The following is a 27,074-nucleotide window of genomic DNA, read 5'->3' on the forward strand; positions in this document are numbered from 1 at the left end:
CCCCCCCCCCTTCCCCGCCACCACATCTCACATCTTCTAGACGCCCGTGGTCAACTTCAGCGATTGAAAGTGAAACAAACAAATTTAAATACAAATTTGTTTAGCTGAGCAGCGGGACATTCCCGTTGGTGTTGCGTGTCACTGCTTGAGTTTTAGCGGGCCATAGGTTGGCACCACTACCTACCTCACAACCACCAGCCAGAATGAAGTCAGCAAAGAATATGATGTTTATTTTTGAAACAGCTTGCGTGTTGGTGACGGCAGAAAAATTACTATGTGTAATATGTAATAGAGGTAAAAAGTCAGACAGCGGGTGTTGGCAATATTTGCCTTATTAATAATTGGAATAAAAATCATAACGATCATCTGGCCAGCATATATATATATATATATATATATATATATATATATATATATAAAACACGTTTAACGCTAACTCCTTGGTGATGTGTTGTTAACATCTTTGATGAACAATACCTACTAATTTTTAATGCATATTAATGACTCTTCGTAGTGAGTTCCTTTCGAGCTATTGAACTTCAAGCATTAACATTTATGCAGATATGAATTGTTTTCCTAACCAGTTGCTAACAAAAAATAACTTTAACTTTAGAACACACACTCCATAGACTAATACCTCCATATGTAAGTATATTAATGTTTTCGTGTAGAAATAGGTAGATTAATGTATTGTGGAATTATGAAACGCAGCCATTTTCTCAAACCCGTAAATAGGAAATTGTTTGATCGTTCAGTATGGTTAGACCTTTTTTTTCTAGACTGGTTATACCTCCGTTCTTATGCCGAAATTTTTAGGTTCATATTATCGAGCGTGGACCAAGTTTCAAACGAGACTAAACAAGCATTGCACTGTTTTACGTTATACATATAACATTGTGGTCCTACGTTACTGGCTGCGTTGCTCCCATTGTGACGACATGTCGGGCAACGGGTGGAGGTGTAACATGCTGAAGACTTCACCTGCATTCTTACATCATGTCTGGATCTTGTGCTCTTTAAGGAACAGAAATTTAGTTTCAATAAAATACGCAGTCTACCGTTAAAAAATAATAATAATTTCAGCTCGTTCGATTTTAACATTTGTTTGAAGCTCTGTCGTGTAACGTGGAACGTGATATGCGCCCAAGATCTTTAAAACTAAGAACGCGTCTGAAATTTTCGTAGGGCGCGACAGACAACACAGGTAAAAAAAAAAACCTCGCCTCGCCTCGATTTCGTATTTTTTTTTCGCACGTAATCAACTCGCGAAGAGAAAAAATAATAATAATTTGGCGATTGTTTACGTGGAGTGTAGTAATAGTTACGAATACATAAGATTGAAGTACAGTCACGCTATATATATAAAACAAATTTAATCAACAATTAAAATTTTCAAGGTCATGAACAAAGGTTCGAATATGATTGCTTGTTGTTGACGTGGAGTTGTGTGGTAGGGCGTAGGGCTATGAGTGAGAACACCAGTTTGGTTATTAACTGTGTGAGATTCCCCCGTGAGAACAAAAAAAATATGCGAATCTGGGAGAGGGGTGGGATGTGCACGCCTCACCAGACGTTCAGCGGCAGACGGACGGACTACTTGATGCAGGCGCACTTGTTGTCGAGGATGGACTGCAGCTTGGCCGTCTTGCACTTGAGCTGGCGCAGCTCGGCGGCCAGCTGCTCCACCGTGGCGTCGCACGGGTCGGAGGGCTCGGCGCGCGGGCTGCAGATGTCGCCCGACGCCACCATGTCGCGCAGGTTCTTGTTGTAGCGCTCCAGGTTGCGCAGCTGCGACTCGAGGGCGCGCGTGCGCTCGTCCGTCTCCTCCAGCCGCGCCGCCAGCATCTTGACGCGCTCGTCCAGCGCCTTGGCGTGGTCCACCAGCGCGCGCTCCGACTGCTGCACTTTCTCCGAGCTCGCGCCTTCGCTCTGCGCCGACTGCGCCGACTGCGCCGACTGCGCCGACGGCACCGACACCCCCAGCTCGTTGATCAGGTCGGCCACCGTCTTGGTGGCGCCGTGCAACGCGCACCTGCGCCAACAACCAACCACTCCTGCATCTCGGACAGTTCCGCACCGGGCTTCAGGGCTTGGGGGTTTCAGTCAACTATTTGGTGAGCCGATCACTGACTGACTGCGTGTGCGGCGTGATCCGCGCTCAGGCGCCGGGTCAACAAAAAGGAAAAAAAAAAACTCCCGTTGACAATGAGTTGAAACTAAATTTAACGAGTTTCTCTAGATGAAAAAAGAGACATGAAATAACTCCGGAGGGCCACCGCTATGAGGGGTAAAAGATTCACTTTCTTTCTTTCTTTCTGTATAGCTACACAAGAAAAAAAAAGAAGGGGGGGGGGGGTGTTGTCTGTAAAGTCGGTTTACGGACGATAATTTTGCGTGATAACGTCATAAGAAAACATTGATGAAAAATTGCGTACTTTTTTTAATTTTCTTTTCAAATATTACTTACAGTTTTTTTCATATTCAATTTAAAAAAAATTGTTTAAATATAATCACGAACAATTAGTTATATAGAAATAAACTGAAATCAAATCAATGTCGATAAATTGTTAATTTAAAAAGACGAAAATTGAACAAATATATCAATTTTTTTTTAAAATTGCTTGCTTTTAAAATCCCGCCTTATCCTGTTTGATATCATAGAAGATTTTCTCGCACGGTGGTTGGCAGGTTCTTGCACGCTCGGCTCAGGTGGAACGTGACAATGGGTCATGCTTTTTCGCGCGTGCAGCCGGCGTTCGTCGATTTATAAGATGTTATCACGTCAAAAAGTCAGTCATGGGGGACTGTCAACAGAAGTGAAAACTTAAAATTTTGGTTTTAAATGTGTAATATGAAATCATTTCTACGTAAAATGTACGCAAGAAAATGATTTTGATACTATATCACTAGCATGTCGGTGACGCGAACCCATAAGTTTTGCCCCTACCAATAATAACTTTAAAACTAGAAGAAATGAAGTTTTTTTTCATTGAAAGAATAGAAAATTATTAACTTAAATCTACAAATAATCAACATTATCTCTAATAAATCAATAACCTGACATTTGAAGAAATTCACATCGTAAATAAATGAAATAAAGAAAAAAAAAACATAACCTCAACTTAACTACCTAATAAAAAATATCCAATACTCGCAATATGTACCACACAATAACATTAAAATTTCCTTGGAAAATAAAGATAAAATTAAAAACTTGTATCTTTATAAATATAATAAATTAAGTTTTATCCTTGAAATATAATAAAAAACACGCCACGTGACCATGTCGATGACGACTTACATGAATTTACTCCCTATCCAAACCTTCCTATAGATGTTTTCACTTCAAAAATATGTCATAGGCGTAACTATAGATATATCGGGAGCCTTTAACAACGTCTGATGGCCTGAGATAATGTGGAGACTTCGACAGTTTGAAACGCCTCTGAACGTATTTATGGTGATTAGGGACTTTCCAGATAACCGAAAATGTGAATGCCAACTCGGTCATGTGATGGCTGGAAAACAACTAACCAATGGGTGTCCAAAAGGCTCAGTGTTGGGGCCTCTGCTTTGGTATGCTATCACCCAGACTTTTAACACTTTTTTTTTCAGATGGTGTTTATGTGCACAGTCATACACACTAGATTGTCTTTTTATTTTTTTCTTCATAAAATTGCAAAATATGTAATATCCTGGTGGGATTTCACAAACTTTGATCCCATATTCAACCCCCCTTAGGGGATGAATTTTCATAAATCCTTTCTTAGTGCACACCTATGTTACATAAGAAACTCTCAGTGCCAAATTTCATGCTTCTAGACCCACCGGTTTAAGCTGTGCGTGTTCTGTCAAGTCAGTCAGTGTTAAAGGTTTTATTAAGTAGAATATCACCAGGGATATTAGTACTTTTTTTGATGGAAAAGCCAGGGAAATTTGACTATATCTATGTGGACACCCTGATAAACAGATAGCGACAAGAGATTAGGAAAGGATACAGACGGAGCATTAGCCGTCAGATGTGAAGCCGCTTTTTTTCCCCCTCATTTTACTTTTTCTGATTTTTTTACATTTCAATATGGTGGACTTTCATGTTTGTATCAGCTTTCCTAGTCGGGTTTCGTTGGCGACTGTAGTTAAGCTGTTCAAAGTCCGAAAAGAATCGTCCTAATGCGAATGTAATGATGTGAGTTGAGGTTTTTTTTCTCCAACTTAACCTCCAACACATGTACAACTGGTAGGACGTGTCTATATGTGTCGACTGAGCTATCCGGTCACACGTAGGTATCTCAACTGATTTTCTGGTTTGTAGCTGTGAACACCGGATGGTATTATCTTTTATACTCAACATGCATCATTCTTCTGCCCGAAAAAACCACACGAGCGCAACGACGCAACGAACGCAAGGACGCGACGAACGGAGGAAAACCTACTACTATGTTTACAACAGCAGGGAACAACTGGTAGGGTTTTGTGAGTGAAATGGCCGCCATATCGGACCTCGTGCTCCGTCTGGAGAAGCCTAAGATGTACACCAAGCTCTATCCCTGCCCGAACACGCCCGAATATTCACCTTCGGCCAACCTCGGGATTTGTTTTATTTTTGCGCAGGAAATTATGAATTCAAATATTAAATGTGGTCGGTTAGGTTAGCTACATTAAAACACTTTAAAACAGTATGGACGGTTAGTTAGGTTAGTATAGCTACATTAAAATAGACAGAGAAATATAAATATATATAAATAAACCCGAGGTTGGCCGAAGGTGAATATTCGGGCGTGTTCGGGCAGGGACAGAGCTTGATGTAGGGGAGGACGGGGCAAGTTGGCGATGTTAAGAGTTCACCATTTTTTATAATTTTAATTTTGGAAATACGATTTCCTTCTTTCCAGACACTATTAGAATAGTCTTTTGTCGTGGTGTAACTACATGAAAAAAATCTATATTTCTATATTATCTCAAAAATTCTGCCCTTTTAAAAATATAATGCAAATGTGCCATCTTGCCCCGTTACCGGGGCAAGATGACTTTGACTACGGGGTAAGATGACATTTTTGACACAAGTTTAAACATATTTATTCTTAGAATGCAAACTACTGTAAACTAACTAATTTAACATTGTTACATGCGTTTTTACATATAAGGCATGTTATTAAAGGCTTGGTTTGTTGAAAATTACAATTAATAGTTAACTTACATAACTAATTCAGAGTTGGTGTTTTATAAACAATAATCGCACACAAATTTTCCTCCTTCAAAGTTCGAGCAGTCCTCGTGCCACCATGTGTGGCATTTGCAACACTCGATCCAGTCTTCTGATGGAGGATTGACATAAATCTCATCACACACTGGACACTGCACTTCGGATATTTGAGCTGAAGTCATGCCTGTCGAAAGTTGGAGCTTCTTGGATTTTTCTCGAGAATCGAGCTTCAGTTTCTTAGTAACAGTTCCTTTTTTGGCTTCTCTAGACTCTTGTCTTTGTTGCTTCAAACGTTCTTGTTCTATCCTCTGAGCTCTCCTCTGAACCAGAATCGCTTTCATGGGTGAGCTTGTGATGACACTTGCATTTTGCTTATGAGATTATAAAGCTCAGAAAATCAAACAAAAGTTATAAAAGAGTTGTATGTGGATACCACAAAAACCGTATAAAGCACTTGGGGCAAGATGACGAGTCGTCATCTTGCCCCAGTCAACTTGCCCCGATCAGCAATGTTATTAGTATTGGATTTTTTCGCTAGGAAAAAAAATAAAAGGTTAACAATATATAGTGGTTAAGAAAAGTATATAGTCTAAGGTAATAATGTGTGGCATTGAATATCCAAATATCTTACCTGTTTGTCCATGAGATATTACTTCGAAGTTCTTGAAAATTACAATACGTCAGACCAAATGTACGAACATCATCTAACAAACAACTAAATGGTGGCAGCGGCTTCACTGTGCGATTCTTTAGTGCCCACCAGTGTGGAGCGCTAGTAGTGTCTGTTAGGTGGTGCTATCTAGTGCCATGACGTGGAAATAAGTCATTCGTCATCTTGCCCCGCTCGTCAACTTGCCCCGTCCTCCCCTACATCTTAAGGTGGGTTTACGATTGAAAATTAAGAATTAAGACTTAAGACTTAGTCGTGTACTTACCATATGACTCTATGTAAACTAGTGGAATGGTTTATGATTGTCGTGTGTGAATTTTGACGGGTCGTGTGCGAACCATATTATGACTTAAGACTTAACAGAAATGGTTATATTTTATATTTTTCGTTAAGACTTAAGGGAAGCGATCAATCACAACAAACCGGAACCTTTCAACCGGAAGTTTATGTCTTATTTTTGGACCGAGCGAGGCAGTATTTTGGGTTAGAATTCGTATATTTGTCATTTGTAATCATCGTCCATTTCGAAAAATAGATATCCCATTTGTCAGTAACCTATTTCAAACCCTGCTTCTCCGTTTCGAACAATGGCCGACCATGTGTTTTGTGCTGTGATTGGTTGGAATTAACGACTTCTAGGTCAATCATAAACTGGAAAATGTAGTTTTGACTTAATCGTGTGCTCGATGTTAAGTTATTCTTAAGGAAATCAATCGTAAACCCAGCTTAAGATGTGCATCAAGTTCTGTCCCTGCCCGAACACGCCCGAATATTCACCTTCGGCCGACCTCGGGATTTGTTTTTATTTTTTGCGCAGGAAATTATGAATTCAAATATTAAAAGTGGTCGGGTTAGGTTAGCTACATTAAAACACTTTAAAACAGTATGGACTGTTTGTTAGGTTAGTATAGCTACATATAAATATACCCGAGGTTGGCAGAAGGTGAATATTCGGGCGTGTTCGGGCAGGGACAGAGCTTGATGTAGGGGAGGACGGGGCAAGTTGACGAGCGGGGCAAGATGACGAATGACTTATTTCCACGTCATGGCACTAGATAGCACCACCTAACAGACACTACTAGCGCTCCACACTGGTGGGCACTAAAGAATCGCACAGTGAAGCCGCTGCCACCATTTAGTTGTTTGTTAGATGATGTTCGTACATTTGGTCTGACGTATTGTAATTTTCAAGAACTTCGAAGTAATATCTCATGGACAAACAGGTAAGATATTTGGATATTCAATGCCACACATTATTACCTTAGACTATATACTTTTCTTAACCACTATATATTGTTAACCTTTTATTTTTTTTCCTAGCGAAAAAATCCAATACTAATAACATTGCTGATCGGGGCAAGTTGACTGGGGCAAGATGACGACTCGTCATCTTGCCCCAAGTGCTTTATACGGTTTTTGTGGTATCCACATACAACTCTTTTATAACTTTTGTTTGATTTTCTGAGCTTTATAATCTCATAAGCAAAATGCAAGTGTCATCACAAGCTCACCCATGAAAGCGATTCTGGTTCAGAGGAGAGCTCAGAGGATAGAACAAGAACGTTTGAAGCAACAAAGACAAGAGTCTAGAGAAGCCAAAAAAGGAACTGTTACTAATAAACTGAAGCTCGATTCTCGAGAAAAATCCAAGAAGCTCCAACTTTCGACAGGCATGACTTCAGCTCAAATATCCGAAGTGCAGTGTCCAGTGTGTGATGAGATTTATGTCAATCCTCCATCAGAAGACTGGATCGAGTGTTGCAAATGCCACACATGGTGGCACGAGGACTGCTCGAACTTTGAAGGAGGAAAATTTGTGTGCGATTATTGTTTATAAAACACCAACTCTGAATTAGTTATGTAAGTTAACTATTAATTGTAATTTTCAACAAACCAAGCCTTTAATAACATGCCTTATATGTAAAAACGCATGTAACAATGTTAAATTAGTTAGTTTACAGTAGTTTGCATTCTAAGAATAAATATGTTTAAACTTGTGTCAAAAATGTCATCTTACCCCGTAGTCAAAGTCATCTTGCCCCGGTAACGGGGCAAGATGGCACATTTGCATTATATTTTTAAAAGGGCAGAATTTTTGAGATAATATAGAAATATAGATTTTTTTCATGTAGTTACACCACGACAAAAGACTATTCTAATAGTGTCTGGAAAGAAGGAAATCGTATTTCCAAAATTAAAATTATAAAAAATGGTGAACTCTTAACATCGCCAACTTGCCCCGTCCTCCCCTACATCTTAGGCTTCCCCTCCGTCTGCGTGCGAGGGGTGAGAGAAGTGGGGGGGGGGGAAGAGAAGTTGCGCGCGCACCTCGCGATGGTCTTGCGGTTCTGGCGGAAGAGCGCGCGGTGCGCGGCCGGGTGCGAGCGGAACTTGCAGTCGTGCTCGCGCATGGCGCGCGCCAGCTCGTCGGCGAAGCGGCCGAAGCCGCCGGCCAGGTCCTCGAGGCGGTACTGCCCCAGGCAGCGGGCCAGCTTGCTCGCGTCGTCCAGCGCCTGGCACAGCTCGCCGCGGAACTCCTTCCAGTCGCCCTCCTGCGCCTTCACGTCGCACTTGGCGTCGCCGATGCGGTCCTCCAGCTCCGCCATGCTCTCGATGGCCTGCCGAACCCCCGTCCCAGCACCGCCACCTCCAGTGGTTACACTTATTTGACCACCTCCAGTGGTTAAACTCATTTGACCACCTCCAATGGTTAAACTCATTTGACCACCTCCAGTGGTTAAACTCATTTGACAACCTCCAGTGGTTAAACTCATTTGACCACCTCCAGTGGTTAAACTCATTTGACTACCTCCAGTGATTAAACTCATTTGACCACCTCCAGTTGTTAAACTCATTTGACCACCTCCAGTGGTTAAACTCATTTGACCACCTCCAGTTGTTAAACTTATTTGACCACCTCCAGTGATTAAACTCATTTGACCACCTCCAGTGGTTAAACTCATTTGACCACCTCCAGTTGTTAAACTTATTTGACCACCTCCAGTTCTTAAACTTATTTGACCACATCCAGTGGTTAAACTCATTTGACCACCTCCAGTGGTTAAACTCATTTGACTACCTCCAGTTGTTAAACTCATTTGACCACCTCCAGTGGTTAAACTCATTTGACCACCTCCAGTTGTTAAACTCATTTTACCACCTCCAGTTGTTAAACTTATTTGACCACCTCCAGTGGTTAAACTCATTTGACCACCTCCAGTGGTTAAACTCATTTGACCACCTCCAGTGGTTAAACTCATTTGACCACCTCCAGTTGTTAAACTCATTTGACCACCTCCAGTTGTTAAACTCATTTGACCACCTCCAGTGGTTAAACTCATTTGACCACCTCCAGTTTTTAAACTCATTTGACCACCTCCAGTTGTTAAACTTATTTGACCACCTCCAGTGGTTAAACTTATTTGACCACCTCCAGTGGTTAAACTCATTTGACCACCTCCAGTGGTTAAACTCATTTGACCACCTCCAGTTGTTAAACTCATTTGACCACCTCCAGTGGTTAAACTCATTTGACCACCTCCAGTTGTTAAACTCATTTGACCACCTCCAGTTGTTAAATTTATTTGACCACCTCCAGTGGTTAAACTCATTTGACCAACTCCAATGGTTAAACTTATTTGACCACCTCCAGTTGTTAAACTTATTTGACCACCTCCAGTGGTTTAACTCATTTGTAGGGGCACGCAGATTTCGCGAATAGATCCGAACACTTAAGAGACCACTCCAGTGTTTCAGGGGCACTACGCAACCCGCGTTAACCTCATAAGATTCAATTTTGCTTGTAACTAATTAACTAACGTAGATTTCCAAATGATGCTTGCTTGATATGTGAGACAACGATGCTCTTATCAAAGCCCCTTTCTTCAAAAACGTGCATAAATTATGGTTCAAACCTAGACAATACACTTATACATATTAGTGAAGATTAGTATAAAAACATAATTTATGCACGTTTTTGAAGAAAGGGGCTTTGATAAGAGCATCGTTGTCTTACATATCAAGCAAGCATCATTTCAAAATCTATATTATTTAATTAGTTATAAGCAAAATGAAAATAGCATTGAATCTTATGAGGTTAACGCGGGTTGCGTAGTGCCCCTGAAATACTGGAGTGGCCTCTTAATAGACTGCAACAAGGTATACCCGCGCCTGTGGTTGGCGGCCGTCTGCGAGAGAAGTCGTCGCCTTATTTTGACCGAGCCACTCAGGACGCGTTTATTTCCCCGCACTGAATCACTGTGATTGGCGTTGTTACAATCGATATGTACCTGGAAGAAACTCTCCCAATCACGAAACACAGACGATGCTACAGTGTTTTAACTTTCATCTAGTCCCGAAAATCTTTTCACGAAATCGGCGTGCCCCTACTTATTTGATAACCGTTCCCAAAATACCTTTCCAGTGTTAAATGCGCGGTGACACACACAAAAATTCAAATGGTCGAATAGTAGATTATTTTTTCCATTATTAAAAAAATAGCGCAAATTTTAGTAAGAAATACTCAGTATTTCACATATGCAAAAATTACTATAGCCATGTGCTGTGCATTGTAACAATATCTTTCTGGTAGCATTAAAAAAATATTTCTCGGCAACTGGTTTCCAAAGGATCTTTAGTAAACTTTCAGACAGTTATTTTCTGTGCACTGGATTCTAAGTTAACTGCCGTTCGTAGACAGGTGCAAAAATCTGATTGCTTATTGGACTGCAATAAGTAGAGACCGGAGAAATTCGCGAATTCATTTCGCGATAGGCTAAAATGCAATTAGTTATACTTCAGTGCTGCCTCTGCTATTGGCTCATAACTCACCTGGATGACTTTGGGCCAATGAGAAACGCAGGACCAAAGCTTTATCGAATCACAGGCTGCAACGTTGGGACGTCTCACAAGACAGCAGCCCATGAATGGGTGACTTTTGACCGAGTGTACGTAGAACTATGGAGTTCATCCTGGAGGTCTTTGAACCCGCGAATTTTTCCTGTCTCTAGCAATAAGGCATGCCTGCGCTGGCGATTGTTCCCTTGTGATTTGGCGGCCTCTTCAAGAGGAGCCATTGCCCTGTTTGGCCGGGCCATTCAGGACGCTTTTGATTCCACTTCGGATGGTTATGATTTGTGTGCTGACAGTGGACATACATGTACCTGAAATAAACTCAGCCTACCATGAAACACAGAAACTGCTTCTAAGTTTTAACACAAAGCTGGTCTGTAAATCTTTTCGCGAAAAAATACGTGGCCCTGTTTGTATGTTAAAATAGGTACGTTGTGCTTTAATAGTAATATTGTTTTTCAACAACAGAAACCTCCCGTGATTCCGAGAAACTCATGTTTATAGGTGAAGTGTTGCATTGACGTATGTATAACATTACCGCCTTGTTTAACTACACGTGTGTATCTGTTTTAGTACCTGTTGAGTAAGTTGTAAATTTTGTATTAATAAGGAAAACAGTCCCGTGCGTAATCTAACACGTATTTTCGTTTAAAACAGTCTTGACTACGCTCTGAAGCACAACATATATATTTTAAACTATTGTTAAAATCCAGTAGGAATTTACTAACGCTGTTTTTGTGTTAAATAGAGGAACGTCTATAGCGGTGGTGAATAAAGAAATTTTTCGGGAAAAAAAAGGGGGGGGGGTTGAAATTCCTAAAAAAATTAAATTAAATTAAAATTTTAACACGTGAGTTCACATTACTATTGACATCAACACGCTGACTTATGTACGTATAGTTGTAGCCGTAGGTGACGTGGCTTCTCACAAAGTATCATACTGTCTTCACCAATATTTCGTAGGGATATATGCCCCTTGCCGCCCCCCCCCCCCCCCTTGACCATGCGTCAGTCACTGGGCTCTTTAGTGTTCGAAAACACCATTTCCGGAATTTTTTTTTTTATTTAATGAAAATCCGCTACGTACTTTAAATGGTTCATGCAGTGGGGAATTTTGATTTAATACGATTTCTTGAACATACGCCATTGCAGTCATGGGAAAAAAAAATTCACAAATGCAAATAAGAAATAAAAAATGAAAACATTAACCCACAGGGGAAAAAAAAAGGCCCAAATCAGCTGATGACTCGAAAATAGTTTGTAATGTGTTCGTCAGTGGTGTTTGCCGCCCGTTAGGTATGCCTGTTGAGGTTGAGTGTAGCGATGGCGTCATGTCCCAAGAGACGGTAGGTAGTGAACGAAGGGCCGCCGCACCCGCTCCGCGAGCCCTACCTGCCCCAGCTGGCAGCCCAGCTCCGACAGCAGGCAGGACTCCTTCTCGGTGCTGATGCGCTGCGTGGAGGACTCGTCGATGCGCGTCGAGTACTCGCCGACCTGCCTCACGAGCGTCCCCCACGGCTGCGGCGCGCTCTTCGGCGGCGTCGCCTGCTGCGGCAGAGCAACCACCACCTCCGACTGCATGAAGTCCCTCGAGTGCCGTCAAGAAACATGCACCTGTCGTTTCATTCCTGGGAATTACTCCGAGAACACGACTACGGAGAAGCCAAAAGGAATGGTTATGATTTTACCAGCCTATGTATGCAGGGGCGCAACAACAATTGGGGGGGGGGGGGGGTGCGGGCGGAGGGTATTTTGCCTTCCCCCCCCCCCCCCCCCCAATTCCTCTGAAACCTTGAAGTGGGGGCAAACGGAGGCAAAGAAAGTGCTGTGTAATCAAATTTTTAGATAGTAAAACTGCTTAAATAGCACCATTTTTTCCACCTTGAATTAGAAATTTTCTCGGGCTTCAATAGGGGGGGGGGGGGGATCGATGATTCTTTATAAAAAAGGTATATTGCTCCCCCCTTTTGGAAATTTAGTTGTTGCGCCCCTGTATGTATGTATGTATGTATGTATGTATGTATGTATGTATGTATGTATGTATGTATGTATGTATGTATGAAGTCGCTTGGCTTCTGGGTTGTAGCCGTGTCCTTGGCGAATAATTCACCAACGTTTCGGTTGCAGTCGCCATCATCAGGGAGCAGTTACCTACTCAAGTACTCGGTAGGTAACTGCTCCCTGATGATGGCGACTGCAATTTCGACCGAAACGTTTGGTGAATTATTCGCCAAGGACACGGCTGCGACCCAGAAGCCAAGCTACTTCATACATACATACATACAATGGCCGTGAAAGCCTGCGAACATTGTATGTAAGCTATGTATGTTTTTATTTACGTATATGTTCCTCCGTAGCGCCTAAACTATTCATCCGATTTTGTTGAATAAGGTGTTAAGTCAATTCGTTATCATGGCCCGGGTAACATAGTGCTATATTTTAACCGACTTCAACAATAGGAGGAGTCGAATTTACCTTGTAAACTCCTATTTTAACCGATTTCGTTCCTTTCTTCTTTATGTATGCAGAGGATTGAGGAAGCTGGCCTAGTGGTGATTCAAACCGCGAATTGTACCAGTCCTGAACAACGGGTTGTTGTTTTACAGATGTTTTTAACCGTTTTGATTCTTCGATTTTTTTTAAACGAAATACTGAAACAGAACTTCTCGCCCACCCTCAGATTGGTGTTAAATGCTTTTTTTTTTTTGTAAACAGACACCACTCGGATATCTTGAGTAGTTTGGAAATTGCTTCGTTTTTCCTGCAGCTCTGCACACCGTGTGTGTGTGTTTATGTGTCCAGGTGGGCGGGGCCCTTTCTGAGGTTGACCGCATTGCAGAACGCGCAAAGCTCACCCATGGAGCTTTACAAACCGCTCGTGACTCCTGACTACGGATATCATTTGATAACCGTCACACTTGCTTGTACAAGTTTAGTTTTGTGGTCTCTTTTTCGACATGTGTTTACTGGGCAGTGGAAAAGGCTTAAAGGGATGTTTTCCCGGTAGAGTACAGGTACGAGAACTTTGGTACGGAATTTTGAATCTTACGTCGCGACTTTTCCACAAAGTAAAAATAAAATTACTAAAATACCGTCTTCCAACACTAAAGGTGTAAAATAAATATTTTATAGTATTTTTATTGTAACTATAGTAACCCAACCAACTGTCCACCGTATTTGAAAGTTTTTTTAACGTAGCTAACCTTACCTAATCGACCATTCACATTATTTGAACAAAGTACAGGAACATCTCCATTGTGTTGCAAAATGGTATTTTCTTAATTTTATTTTTACTTTGCTGAAAAGCCGCGACGTAAGATATTTACCCGGAATTTCAACAGCCAACTGTATGAAACACGCGAGAAGTAATAGATGTCTGGTTCGTATCACGTAATATTTGGGAATAATACGAACACGATTAGGAAGATGAAGTTTCTGGAACTAAGGAGCTGCGAATAAGGGGAAGAGAAAAAAGAACTGGCGAAATATTTTCAGACATAACCCCTAACTAATTAAAGAAATTTTGAAAACCCTGACATTCCCGCACTGTACGCTGCTTATGGTGTGTTGATGAATGATCGAAGTTAACAATCGAGGAATAATCGCCATCCAATTAGCGGTGTATCTAGAACGATATAGTGAAACAAAAAGGGAAATCACATATACCTAACTCTCTCTCTCTCTCTATATATATATATATATATATATATATATATATATATTTGCCGAAGGAATTTTTATTTAATATCTCCCTTATTGGTGGTATTTACTTATTTACTTAATGTTTTTTAGTGCAATTTTTAACCAAACTGTGCAAAAGAATATTTACATTCTCTGCCAACAAAAACCTATGTAATTTTGATAGTTACAACTCGTAAAAACTATCAACAGTTAGAAGATTCACGTTTAAACTCAGCGTAGGTGAGCGAATTGTAGTTAATATACTATTAACAATATATTTAATTTTGACCGTGTGTTTGGTAGAAAAAATTTCACTGGACTGTATTAAGATTACTTCTTTACTAGATATGTGTTTGAAAGACGAAACTAAAAGTGTCTTTATTTCACGTATTAAATAGGTACCTAAAATTACCTACTTGAGACAGTTACATGTTTAAAGTATACATACTTCAACGGCTACAGTTTATTATGCCTAAACATATTTTCCTTTAAAATATGGATGAGAAGATGATAAATGACCCTCAAATAATTAATACTACTGGAAATATTGTTATATACTACTTACTGACATGTTTGCAAGTTTTTGTGTCTTGAAATAGTGTTAAAAAACCACAAATAAATTTGGAGTAAATTTAGACTAAAATGTCAACCGAAAATTTTAGACTGTTCACAAATCAACAACAATGTTGAATCTGTTCCATAGAGGTAGACTAATATGAAATTAAAGGACGTTACACTGTGTACAAATATTTGTGTGCGTCTGTCACGTGACTTTCATGGGAAAATGCTTACGTAGGGTACACTGGGTACGGTTGTGACAGCGTACGGTAGTGACAGTCGTTATAACCGCGAAACTATACGGAATATGGCGAAGAGTATAAGGGAAGAGAGGCGCGGCGTGCAAGTCTGAACACGTTCCCTAGGATTGCGTAAGCAGCGCAAAATTAACCTAAGCAGGAGCCTACATTGCTTTTCAACAGTTAAAAGTAAGTTTCTTTGTTTGATTTCTTTTAATAATTACTGTTTTTTTATATGCAGGCAGATTACCTCGTATTTTTTCTTGTTATAAGTTGAACATTAGTAGTTAACTACGAGTGATTACTTTTTATGTAGATTGTTTGGTTGATTCATGGTGATTTTTTGTTTTTGAAATTGTGCGTTGGGTACGGTTGTGACAAATTTTGTGGGTACGGTTGTGACAAATATTTATTCGTTTTTTTTTTCTTTTAGATGCCCAGAACATGAAGAAAAAGAAGAAAAAAACGTTTGAAGGCTAAGCAAGTAAAGAAAAATCTAACTGAACTAATACGAAATAATAAAGGAAAAGGAAAAGGAAAAACCAATGCCAAGAAAAGAAAGACTTAACAATCGTCATCCGATGAAGAAGACTATTTCTGTCTAGTTTGTGTGGGCGCATATTCTGAAAGTAGGGCTGGTAAAAAATGGATCAAGTGCCCAGGAACATGTGGACTCTGGTCCCACGTAGAGTGCGCAGGTAATAGTCACCATTACATTTGTCGCAACTGTGATGATGAATATGACTATGTCTCAGTTTACAAACTTTTATTGTTTTATTTTATTATTATTTTAAACTATTATTATTTAAATTATAGTATAACTTTTTACAGTCACCAACAGTAAATTTCAGTTTATTTAACGTTCTGACTGATTCTAAGACGACTGTTATAATATTAGTTGTTACAGTGCCTTATTAATTATAAGACAGTGCCTTATTAATTATAAGAACAAAAGTGATGTCAGATTTTGGTTCACTTGCTATATGAATGCTAACTTTGTTTAGAAGAAGTTTATGTTTTGTTCTGGTACATATTTATAACAATAAAAGTAACTATAAACAATTTTGCTATATGTTTATGCTTGTCACTGACCCCAACCACTGTCACAACCGTCCTTGGGGTGTGGTCGGTTGTGACACTTTTTTTTTATTTATAAAATTTCATTCTATGATTAATACAGCGTATTTAAGGACAATATATTAGTATTTTTACGTAGACAAATAAACAAATTACAATTCGTGTTACTTTTTTCCCAGCTAACTGATAAATTAACAGAAATATTGATGAACAATTCAATATTGTCACAACTGTACCCAGTCTACCCTACTCATGTAAATGTTATTACAACTTATCATTAAAAAGTCACGGAATGTCTTTTCTTAAATACCGCTAAGAGCCACAGAAATACCATACCACGTCAAGAATAAAAAAATTTCGGTTTTGTAGCAGCACGATTTTGTTGACATATTTTTATACTAGCTGTTAATTTTTTCTAGCAAAATGTTTCTAGCATAAAAAATTATCTAATATGCACGGGTTGTATGCGATAACTTTAATTTTTATGGCAATAACACTATTACAACGTTAAAAAGTTAACCTTTGCGCTATTTTTTCTTACAAGAACCGCAAATGAAAGAATATGTTTAATTTGTGCTATATTATGTAAGTTTTAAATTTTGAAGTATTATTTCGTTGATTATATTATTTTTATTTCTCTATGTTTCTTTTTTCTGCTCATTTCTTTGAGCATCTCTCTTCTATGGATAGTGTCAATACATGAAACTTTTTATTACGTCATTTGGTAAATACATGTATATTATATAGTTTCTGCGTATTTTTGTAATCAAATTTGATTTTATTTTGAACCATATTAATTATATCTTAAACCTTGGTGCAAAGACATTCGTATATGACTACGTTATTAGTGCAAGGGATGAAATATAGTGTTTGAAGGTCAAATAATTCAATAATTACCAAAGTTAGCATATAATATGAAATTCGTTCTAAGCTACTCAATACTGCGTTGTAAACTATTGCATGCTGGATACACTGAGTTAAAATAATCGTTATATTTTATCTGCATGGAAAGAGGGCAAATATTTAATCGATCATTTTGTAATATTGGAGAACATAAAAATGTTATGTACATAAAGCTATTAGAATTTTCCAGAAGTTTATAGAAGTTTCCAAATAATTTCCAGAGTGAATAGGTACTTCGAAATCTACCTACGCCTGTAGGCTCTGCCGAAAGGGATTTTTTTTATCATGCACTGAGAAAAATAATTATATAAAGGACAACAAAACAGTTGTGTAAAAATGTAACAAGTTAGCAGTTACAAAATTTTAGTACCACAAGCAGAACGATAATTTATAGTAGTTTCACGTATTGCGGGAACAAATTGCATGTCACCAACAACCAATCAGATAATTGCCTCTATATTAATAGTCTAAATGGGCTTGTGTGTGCCAGAGTTTGGTTCCTAAAACCATAGCCTACTTCTTTGTCAGCCCGTGTTTCAAATGGTAACCTCTTGGTAATTCCCGTGTTTAACGTCTCGCATTTAATAAGCTTCCAATTGGAACCCTTTGTTCGTCACTTGTTTGCATTTCGCCTTGGTGGTTTGAAATTACAGCATGATCTCAGTAAAATTAATAAATAAAAATACTTTAGCTAACTTATAAGTTCGTTGATTTTTTTTGTTAATGTTTCTTATAACTATTATCATAGAAGCATTACACACCTGAAAAAAAAATATTGAAACCTGTTTATGAAATAGCTATCATGACACCTATAAACGCGTATTTTTACAGATAATTATATTTATATGATTTTCAGACATGTATGAGGTTGGTAGTTTGTATTTTATGATTTGCAAGCTACGAATTTTACAATAAGCATAACGCTGATTGCATAAATACGTTGCAGATTATGTCGACAAAGTCTGGTTACTTGACCATTTCGTATACAAAACTAAATCCCTTTCGGTTTAGTCTGCAGGCGTAGGTAGATTTCGAAATACCTACTTATTCTAAAAATGTTATGGAAACTTCGGATAACCTCTGGAACATTTTAAAAACTTAATGTGTATAACATTATATATGTTCTTAAATATTCCAAAATCGTCGATTAAACATTTTCTCTAATTCTATGCAGCGAAAATGTTTCTAACTCAATGCATCCAGCACTGAATAGCTCAGAACGATTTTTCGTATTATGTATAAGGAAGTAGTGAATTTTTTTCACCTTCAAAATATTATTTTTTATCCCTAATCTAATACGTGTACGTATGAACATTTGCTTTGGACCAAGGCTTAGGATAATAATAACATGGTTTAAAAAAAGTTTGAATCTTTTTTAAAATTGCAACCCCTTCTATGTTTTTACTGTAATAGTTCATCACATAAAAAATTGATTCAGCCAAAGGTTTTAGATAATAAATTATAACGTATTTGATTGTATACCTACTAAAAAGATTTTTTTTTTTGTCTTTCAACCTTGTTATATCCGTCCCTTGCAGTAATTGTTGGTTACATTCAAAATTACTTTAGACAAAAGTTTTAGACCAAATTTAGAAGTTAAAATAAACAAGAACGGATTCAATAGTGTACATGGTATGGAAGTTTTATTTATTTTTTTTATTCCGTCCTCTTTTGTTTCAACCCCTTGCAGTAATAGTTTGTCTTATCAAAAAATTGTTTCAGACCAAAGTTTGAGATAATTTTTAAAAGATTTACAATCATTGTTAGAGAGTCTATAGTTTACCTAACAAGGGAGTTATAAATATTGTTTTTGGTCTTTAACCTCTGTTTTTCCCACCTTTGGCAACAAAGGTTGGTTGTATAAAAATTGTTTGAGACAAAAGTTTTAGATAACATTAATAAGGTTTACAAACACTGAGCGGAATTGATGGTTTGCCTACTAAGGGAGTTATGATTTTTTTTTATCATTCAACCCCTGTGTTTTTCACCCTATGATTGGTTGTATGAAAAATTATTTCCAACTAAAGTTGTAGATATTTTAAGATTTTACAATAAATAAGAACGGACTTATAGTATACATGATAAGGAAACAGTGAATTATTTTTATGTTACTTTTTTTTTCATTTCCTTGATGCAATGGTCCATTTTATCAAAACATTTTCAGACAAAAGTTTTGGATAAAAATTATAAGATTTACTAAAAGTTTGAATACATTCAAAAGTGTGCCTACTAAGAGAGTTATGAAGTTTTTGTCCTTCAACCCTTGTTTTTTTTCTACGCCTTGCTATAATGGTTGATCGTATAAAAAATTATTTAGAGCGATTTTTGTAGATAATATTTTTAGGTTTTACAATTAGTTATAACAGACTTAATAGTGTACATGGTACGGAAATACATTTTTTTTAAATTTATCCCTGTTTTTCCTCCCTTGTTGCAATGGTTCGATTTATCAAAAGTGATTTCAGACAAAAATTTGAAAAAAAAAAAAAAATTATAAGATATACAAACAGTTTGAACGGATTCGATTGTGTGCTTACCAAGGCAGTTATGATTTTTTTTATCCTTCAACCCTTTTTTTTTCCACCCCTTTCAATTATGATTGGTCGTATCAAAAATATATTTAGACAAAAGTTTTTGGTACTATACCTACACGTTATAATTAATTCAAACGGATGCGATATTTGTTATATTATGGGAGCTACAGCGTTCTTTCTGATTTTCGAAAACCGTCCTCAAGTCTACCCCTTTGGTGGAATTTCGCCCATTAACGAACTGGACCAAGATTTTCTATTACTTGATTTTATGTATCAGTGATTGGTGCAGAATTGCGGTAGTTATCGTGTCCATAAAATTGTGATATATAAAAACTATTGATTGCACGATGGTATTGACCATGTAACGAAAAACTATAGGTGTAAAAATTTCCGGAAGTCGCACCATGGTAACGGTTACAATACCATTTCTTCAAAATCTACCTAAAAATGTGTAGATTGAAATGTGGCCTGAGTAAGTGCCGAGTTTTTTTACCCCATCATTTTACGGTCGTTACTATCAGACATCAAATTTTTCACGTGAATTCTCTTTTATTTGTTATTGGGTCGCAAATTTTCTCACCAGGCATTTCCATTTTCGTTCACGCATGTGATCACATTTATAAACTCTTGCGTGACTATTTACCGCCATCAGATTATATTTAGTAAGCATCTATGGGCAAACATTTTAGACGAAAAATAAAGAGAAATGTCGTGATGGATTAACAGGAAAATCCTTAAAATAATAACCACGGCAAGAAAATGGAATAACCAACATGGTGGTTCCGAGCCTTGACGGGTGTGAGCCCTGTTCCAGGTCATTATTTTATACTTACTTTCCCCGCGGTTACACTTGCCGTCTTTAGGAGCGGCTGAACTTCCACAAAATAAATTTTCATTATGTGCCACATACATTTTGCATAATTGCTGGCAAAGTTGAATTTTTAACGTTTTTGTGCAGCATGGATAAGAAGAAGGAAATGGAATATAAAATTGGAACTTAATATGGTTTTAAAGTAAATTTTACTGACTGCTAATGTGATATGGTTTAATTTATTTCAGATTTTTTTTTTTAAATTTTACCTGGCCTTTTAAAATCATCGGAATTGTTATGATTTTAAAAGGCTGAATAAAATTAAATATATTTTTCTGAAGGAATTTTTAACGATACCGCGCAGTAGCTACTAGCATTGCCTTTAAACATAAAAAAAAATTCAGTTATTTAATTTGTTCGGTTCTTCTTATCCGTACTGCACAAAACAAATGTTGAAAATTCATCCTTGCCAGCTAATTATGCGAAAAGAATGCACTGTGTGTATGTGTGTGTGTGTGTATATATATATATATATATATATATATATATACACACACACACACACACAGTGTAAACTCTTTATAACGTCACTCGATTTAACGACAAACTCCTTAAAACGTCGAAATTGCTTGACTTTGGTTGGTTTACCTTGTTTTCTATACAATAATACACTATACAGCGTCACGCTCACTCTATTTAACGAAAACATTACGGCATTATAAATCATTAAGCAGTTCTTTCTAAGTTGCCGAAGTTGATAAGAACCATTGGCGTAGCTGTGTTTATAAAGTTGGGGGGGACAAATAATGATTTTGATGTCATGTAAACCCACTCCCTCTTACTAAGACGGCGGGTCTGGGGGTCCTCCACCGGAAAATTTTGATTTTTAAAGTGCAAAATAGCGCTTTTTAAGCAGTTGTTATATCCAACCATTGGATACATCGATGTTAAAATTATTATTGTTTCCTTAAGATAAAATTTGAAAGTGAAGAAATTACAAATAAAGTTCGGCAGAATAATATTATAAAATAAAAATATCACGGTCTAGAAAGTTGGGAGGGACAGTCCTCTCCACCCAAAAAGTTCAGGGGGACACGTCCCCCTTGTTACCCCCGGTTCCTACGCCCCTGATAAGAACTGCAGCTGTGAACGTTCTTTTGTTTGCTGTTTTGTTGTTGTATTATCTAGCACGTGTTTACTTCGACTGACGTACCGGAGATTCTAAAAACTATTGTCTTTTGTTTTTGTATGATGAACTTGCACATGTTTACCTAGGTCACTAGACTTTTGTCAAGTTGTTACACGTTATCATTATTACAGTTGTGTACAGACTTTCGAACTGCAAACATGACGAGAAAACGAAAATCTTTGTGTAGTGACGAAAAAGTTTATTAATACGCTCAATGGAGGCGGGAGAAAAGATCAGTGATGTTCGAAGACGCTTTGGATTTAGCCGCTCTACCGTGTCTACAATATGGAAAAACAAATAAAAAATTCTGCAGAGGATGGAAAATCTGCTAAGAAATTAAAGAAACCTCAATACGAAGATCTGGATCAAGCGATGATATCATGGTTTTCTAGACATGTAAAATGTGTACTATATTAGTACATACATATTATTATAGAATGGTAAAATATCTTCTATTTCATTCTATTTAACGACCACTCTCTATAACGCCGAAAAATGCTCAGCCCGTTAAGTGTCGTTATATATAGTTTACACTGTGTGTGTGTGTGTGTGTGTGTGTATATATATAATTTTGTTGAGGCTTGGCCACTAAAATAGTCTAAAAGTTTAACTGAGTTAAAATTTAAAAAAAAATATGACCTGGAACCGGACATACACCGTTAAGTTGGTATCTTGCTGGATGCATTCTGCCGATGTGCTCGAGTGTAGGGAATTTTTTCCCCCGCAGTTTTCAAGAAGCCGTGTAATGCATGTGCGAAGGGGGATGAAGGGGTTATATCCTGGGGTTACGGTAACAAATTGCGTGCGGCGCGAGACCCCGCTCCAGCGTCTGGTCTTCTCCCGTCGATCCATCAAACATTGATGGTGACGTGTAGGCATGGTGATAGAGCTTGGCGCAAGAGGGCGAGGGAAAGGATTTTCCCTCGACTGACAGACGGCCCTGCGCGCGCCTCGATTTTTTATTTGCACTTCATTTGACTTTTCTGTCTCTCTCTCCCAGCCCCTGAGGGTCCCGTACCTTCATCCGTCTGCAACTCTTAAAATGTTGGGGGGGGGGGGGGAGAGGAGGAGAAGTGAGTTATGTCCCCGTACACACGGCAGGGTTCTTTGCGCTTATGAATAAGAGACTGCTATATTTCCAGGGCCTTAACTTTTTCTGGCCTCGTTTCCTGGCGTTACTTATACACCACAGCACAATACAGGGCTCTTCTTTATCACGGAGAAACATGGAAACCATGGACACTGGAGTTCTCTCGCGAGAGTTGTTTCGAAAAGTGGCGAAGAATTTAAATTCAACATTGCCTCTTATAGCGGCGCGTTTCTGCGCTTTAGCGGCGCGTTTCTGCAGGTGTTTCAAATACATCCCGCTGGCTTACGCAGTTATCATAAATAGTGAATGACGTAAAGTGTTATTCCTTTCATAAATTGTAAATAATGTATTACTTTGGGATGGTTATTACACCACCCAGCTCCGAACCTGCGTACGCCGTGGCCCTGTTTACGTTTCGTAACAATACATATACATACAGACAGAAATATAAAAATTTAAAAAATGGCATGATTGGGATAAGTGAGTCATAAAATGACTATTTCACGCAAAATTGGTAAAATTACTCTAATGTACAGACATTCGCTACAGATTTATGCATTGTTATAGATTTATTTATTTCATGGCTTCCTTCCGCAATTAATTACTGTTTTTTTTATTTTATTACTTTTTATAGTATTTTAGTATTTTAAAAATATAAATTTTGAGTTCCAAATTATGTAAATATTATTGTCCTATAGTTTTGTTTTTCATAAATCCTTGCAATTTACATAATATTTACCTATGTCGGTAATAGAGTATTGTAGTATATACTCTGATGATTGAGCAAGAAACATTTAATGTAAAGATATTTAATGTCAAGATATTTATTTAAGCATGTCCATACTGCATGTTCCGCTTTATTTTTATTTAATATGAAAATTTTAAGAAATAATTTTTCATTGTAACTTATTTATCATGCACAGTTTAGAAAAATATACACATCATTCTAATAAAATAAAAATATTATTTTAATAATTGATTAGCGTAAACTATACACGAAGAAAGTTTTTAACATAAATGGTTTTATTGACCATGTTATTGGTCATTTTTTTAGTTATTTAAGTGATGGTGTCTTCTTTTGTCATAAATCTATGTGTGACGGAAATGTTATAACTTAAATTCAGGCCATTTAATGTTGAGTAATGGTTTCGAGAATTTGGTTCGAGTTTCTGCTACTCCGCGTTCCCTTTATCATCGACGTTTTAAATCCGCTTACTTAAATCCCTTCTGTACATGAAAGTTCTTTTTTAGACGTCTCTGCTCCTTTCTTTCCTCCTGGTTGATGGATACGGTGACTTCTTATATAGATTATGTATTTAAAAAAGTTGGACGTTGATTCCATGAAAAAGGTTTGGCTGAAGAAAAAAATAAGAATTCTTTCCGAAGGTTAAAGTATTCAGCTATGGTCACGAAGTTATTAAAAAAATTAAATCGCTTTATTTCATACAACATAGGATGTATTGTCCATTTTAATTTGAAATTTCTTTTGTATATCAATCTTCTCTTAACGTTCTTGATTTTTAATTTCAATCTACTTTATTCGCTGAGCCACGTTGGCTTGGCTTTTTGAAAATGAATGTTTTATTGTACTTTTATTACGTAGTATTGTGATATATTCTATCCTTATTTAAAAGTCGTATGCATAACGCCAAGAAATTATAATTTATTTTGGTAGCTTGCGGGAAAAATCATGTGCAAAACTGAATTAAAAATTACAACCAATTAGATGTAAAGTAAGCTAGCATATGTGTACATGTGTCATATATGTACAAAGCTATTAAAATGATTAATCTCGGTAGTGCTACTTTCATAAACAAAAATTAAGCCATTCATGGATGGACATAATACCAGGCAAGCTTGATATATCCGTTCGAATATAATACAACTAAATATGGATTTGCTGGTGTCAAAGTTAAAATGACCAAACTACGCAATAACCTACCAAAAGATGTTAAGATATGAAACTTAAAAGTAGATTATAGAAAATGTATGAGACGCATGTATAGAAGTGTGTTGAGCAAATTTTTTGTCTTGTTTAACTCTCCATGTAAATGTGAAAATTGCAAATACTCTGTGTTACCATGTATAATAAATATGTGTGTTAAATGTGGATAAATGCACATATTGGCTAAATTGCAATATTTCGTAGGAAAAGTATGTTTGTAATATGCCACATATTATGTATGGTTCCAACATTTAGCTGTGCTTTCTGGGACATTTCAATAAATGAATAAAAAAAGAGCCACATATTTTAGAAAATTAATGGCTACGTTATTTGTAAAGCAGAAACATTCTAAAAAATTACTCTTGTTTCAAGAACCATTTTTTTTTTAAATGTAGTATATTGGCATTAAGAAATGAATCATCATATGCAGACTGTAATGCTATATCTTAACGCGTTGTTTTAAGAACGTGGTATTGTTAAATGATTTGTTATTATTCTTTTAATTGTACAAAAAATATAAATAATTTTAAATATAGTATTTTTTGTGTTTGTTATCAAACTGTAGTAAAGTTACTTAATAATGTTGGGGTTTCGATGGTCAGAAAACGCCCGAGAACTTCTGGCAATGGCAGACTATGTTCGTTTTCCATGAGTATTGCAAGTGTTGCAATAATGTTAACATCGAAGTCCAAAATTTATGTCAAATGTCTTGTCGCGCCATTTACTTAATAAAAGACTGACAGACAACGCACAGCCTAAACCAGTGGGTCTATAGAAACATGAAATTTTGCACAGGAGTTTCTTATACAATGTAGGTGAGCACTAAGGAAGTATTTTTGAAAATTCATCCCCTAAGAGCGTTAAATAGGGGATGAAAGTTTGTGTCTGTGTATAAATATCGAATTATATATATATATATATATATATATATATGTGTGTGTGTGTGTGTTTGTGTGTGTGTGTGTGTGTGTGTGTATAAAAGTCATAGACATACAAAGTAGCAGACGTACAAACTGTGAGTGTCATTTCTCTTTGTCCGCCAATCAATAGTCGTGAAGCAATTCAATTACCACCGTGACCATTACGTTTTGCCATTGTAACGAATAAAATATAGAGTAAGAGAAATGAAGGTTCGTGACTGTTTTTCGTCGCCATGTTTGATATAATTGTCATTACCCATTATTAATTAAATAATATGTTATATTAATAATCATAATTATCATTAAAATTAATAACCACAGCACATTAGTTCTACAGTTTAGTTTAAAACTTGGTAAATAGATAGCGTTGCATTGAATTGAATTTAGTTGAATTGTACTGAATAGAACTTCGAAAGTAAGTACCAAACAAAAAAATTACTTTTTTAGACTGCTTTAAGGGTTCATTTATCCAAAGAAAAAAAGTCACGGTTAGACCTGAAAATTAAGGTACGGAACACGCATACAAAGTGACGGGAAAGAAAGAGATTCAGAGATGTTTGTGTTAATTTTTTTTGTGTGTGTGGGACGTGTCTAGTTTTTCAAAAGGTTGACCAAAAAAAAATTGTTGGGGCGAGTCTAGGCGGACTGCAATGCACGTTTCGTAGGTCCGTCGAGCTGCAGCCAGACCTGTTGCGTTAATAGTCGGTGCCGTTGCTGTCGGCTGGGCGAGAGAGTCGACGGGGTGAGGGGGGAGAGACGTGATTAATGTCGCCAGAGCGGTCCGATGAAAGGCTGGCTGCCTCGGCGCTCGAGTGCTACAAGTCGTCCGAGGAAGCCTTTCCACGTTCGGGCCGTTTTGCCTCGCAATCACACGCCGCGCCCTCTGTAAATCTCCCTCTCTCCCACCCACTTTCACTATACTCCTCCGTGGCTGGAAAAGGGGTGGAGGGGGGGTTGTATACATTTCACTGACCCCCGGTAAGTCCCGAACACATGCGATATCAAGGGGCATGACGATTTCGCGAAAAAGATTTCGGGACTAGATGAAAGTTAAAACACTGTAGTTATCGTCTGTTTTTCGTGATTGGGTGAGTTTCTTCCAGGTACATATCGATTGTAACAACACCAATCACAGTGATTCAGTGCGGAAGCAAACGCGTCCTGAGTGGCTCGGTCAAATAAAGCAACGACTTCTCTCACAGACGGCCGCCAATCACAAGGAAGAAACCACAGGCGCGGGTATACCTTGTTGCAGTCTAATATATGTGTTCAGATCTTTTCGCGAAATCTGCATGCCCCTAGCCGATATCCCACATGTAGGGTTATGTGTTTTCCGCGAAAAGATTTCGAGATCAGCAGTGTGGTAAATAAAACTGTAGCGTCGCGTGTGTTTCGTGATTGAT

At 37.7% G+C, this 27,074-nt stretch overlaps 2 protein-coding genes across 14 annotated transcripts in view; one reads left to right on the forward strand and one right to left on the reverse strand.

Annotated features, from left to right (window-relative positions):
- The window catches only part of LOC134528123 (calcium/calmodulin-dependent protein kinase type II alpha chain), a 349,589-nt gene that overhangs the window by 120,898 nt on the left and 201,617 nt on the right, over nucleotides 1-27,074 (forward strand). The window lies entirely within an intron of this gene.
- On the reverse strand, nucleotides 1,295-15,122 carry LOC134528121 (uncharacterized). 2 transcript variants are annotated; one of them, XM_063361412.1, is made up of 4 exons: nucleotides 14,971-15,122; nucleotides 12,117-12,272; nucleotides 8,202-8,491; nucleotides 1,295-2,032 (listed from the first exon to the last, which is right to left on the reverse strand). In XM_063361412.1, exons 1-4 carry the CDS (start codon nucleotides 14,974-14,976, stop codon nucleotides 1,594-1,596), a joined length of 891 nt encoding a protein of 296 aa, XP_063217482.1. In that variant the 5' UTR covers nucleotides 14,977-15,122; the 3' UTR covers nucleotides 1,295-1,593. The 2 variants fall into 2 exon arrangements, with proteins under 2 accessions (XP_063217482.1, XP_063217483.1); XM_063361413.1 differs by having other exon boundaries at nucleotides 1,346-2,032; nucleotides 12,117-12,269; nucleotides 14,971-15,117.

Source organism: Bacillus rossius, chromosome 1, assembly GCF_032445375.1.
Source record: "Bacillus rossius redtenbacheri isolate Brsri chromosome 1, Brsri_v3, whole genome shotgun sequence".
In the NCBI taxonomy this organism is placed as follows: Eukaryota; Metazoa; Arthropoda; class Insecta; order Phasmatodea; family Bacillidae; genus Bacillus; species Bacillus rossius.

Coding starts and splice junctions, on each gene's coding strand:
- LOC134528121 (XM_063361412.1), bottom strand. Junction 8,492..12,116: donor TGGGCTGCCAGCTGGGGCAG/GTAGGGCTCGCG, acceptor GGGGTTCGGCAG/GCCATCGAGAGCATGGCGGA. Junction 2,033..8,201: donor AACCGCAAGACCATCGCGAG/GTGCGCGCGCAA, acceptor TTGTTGGCGCAG/GTGCGCGTTGCACGGCGCCA.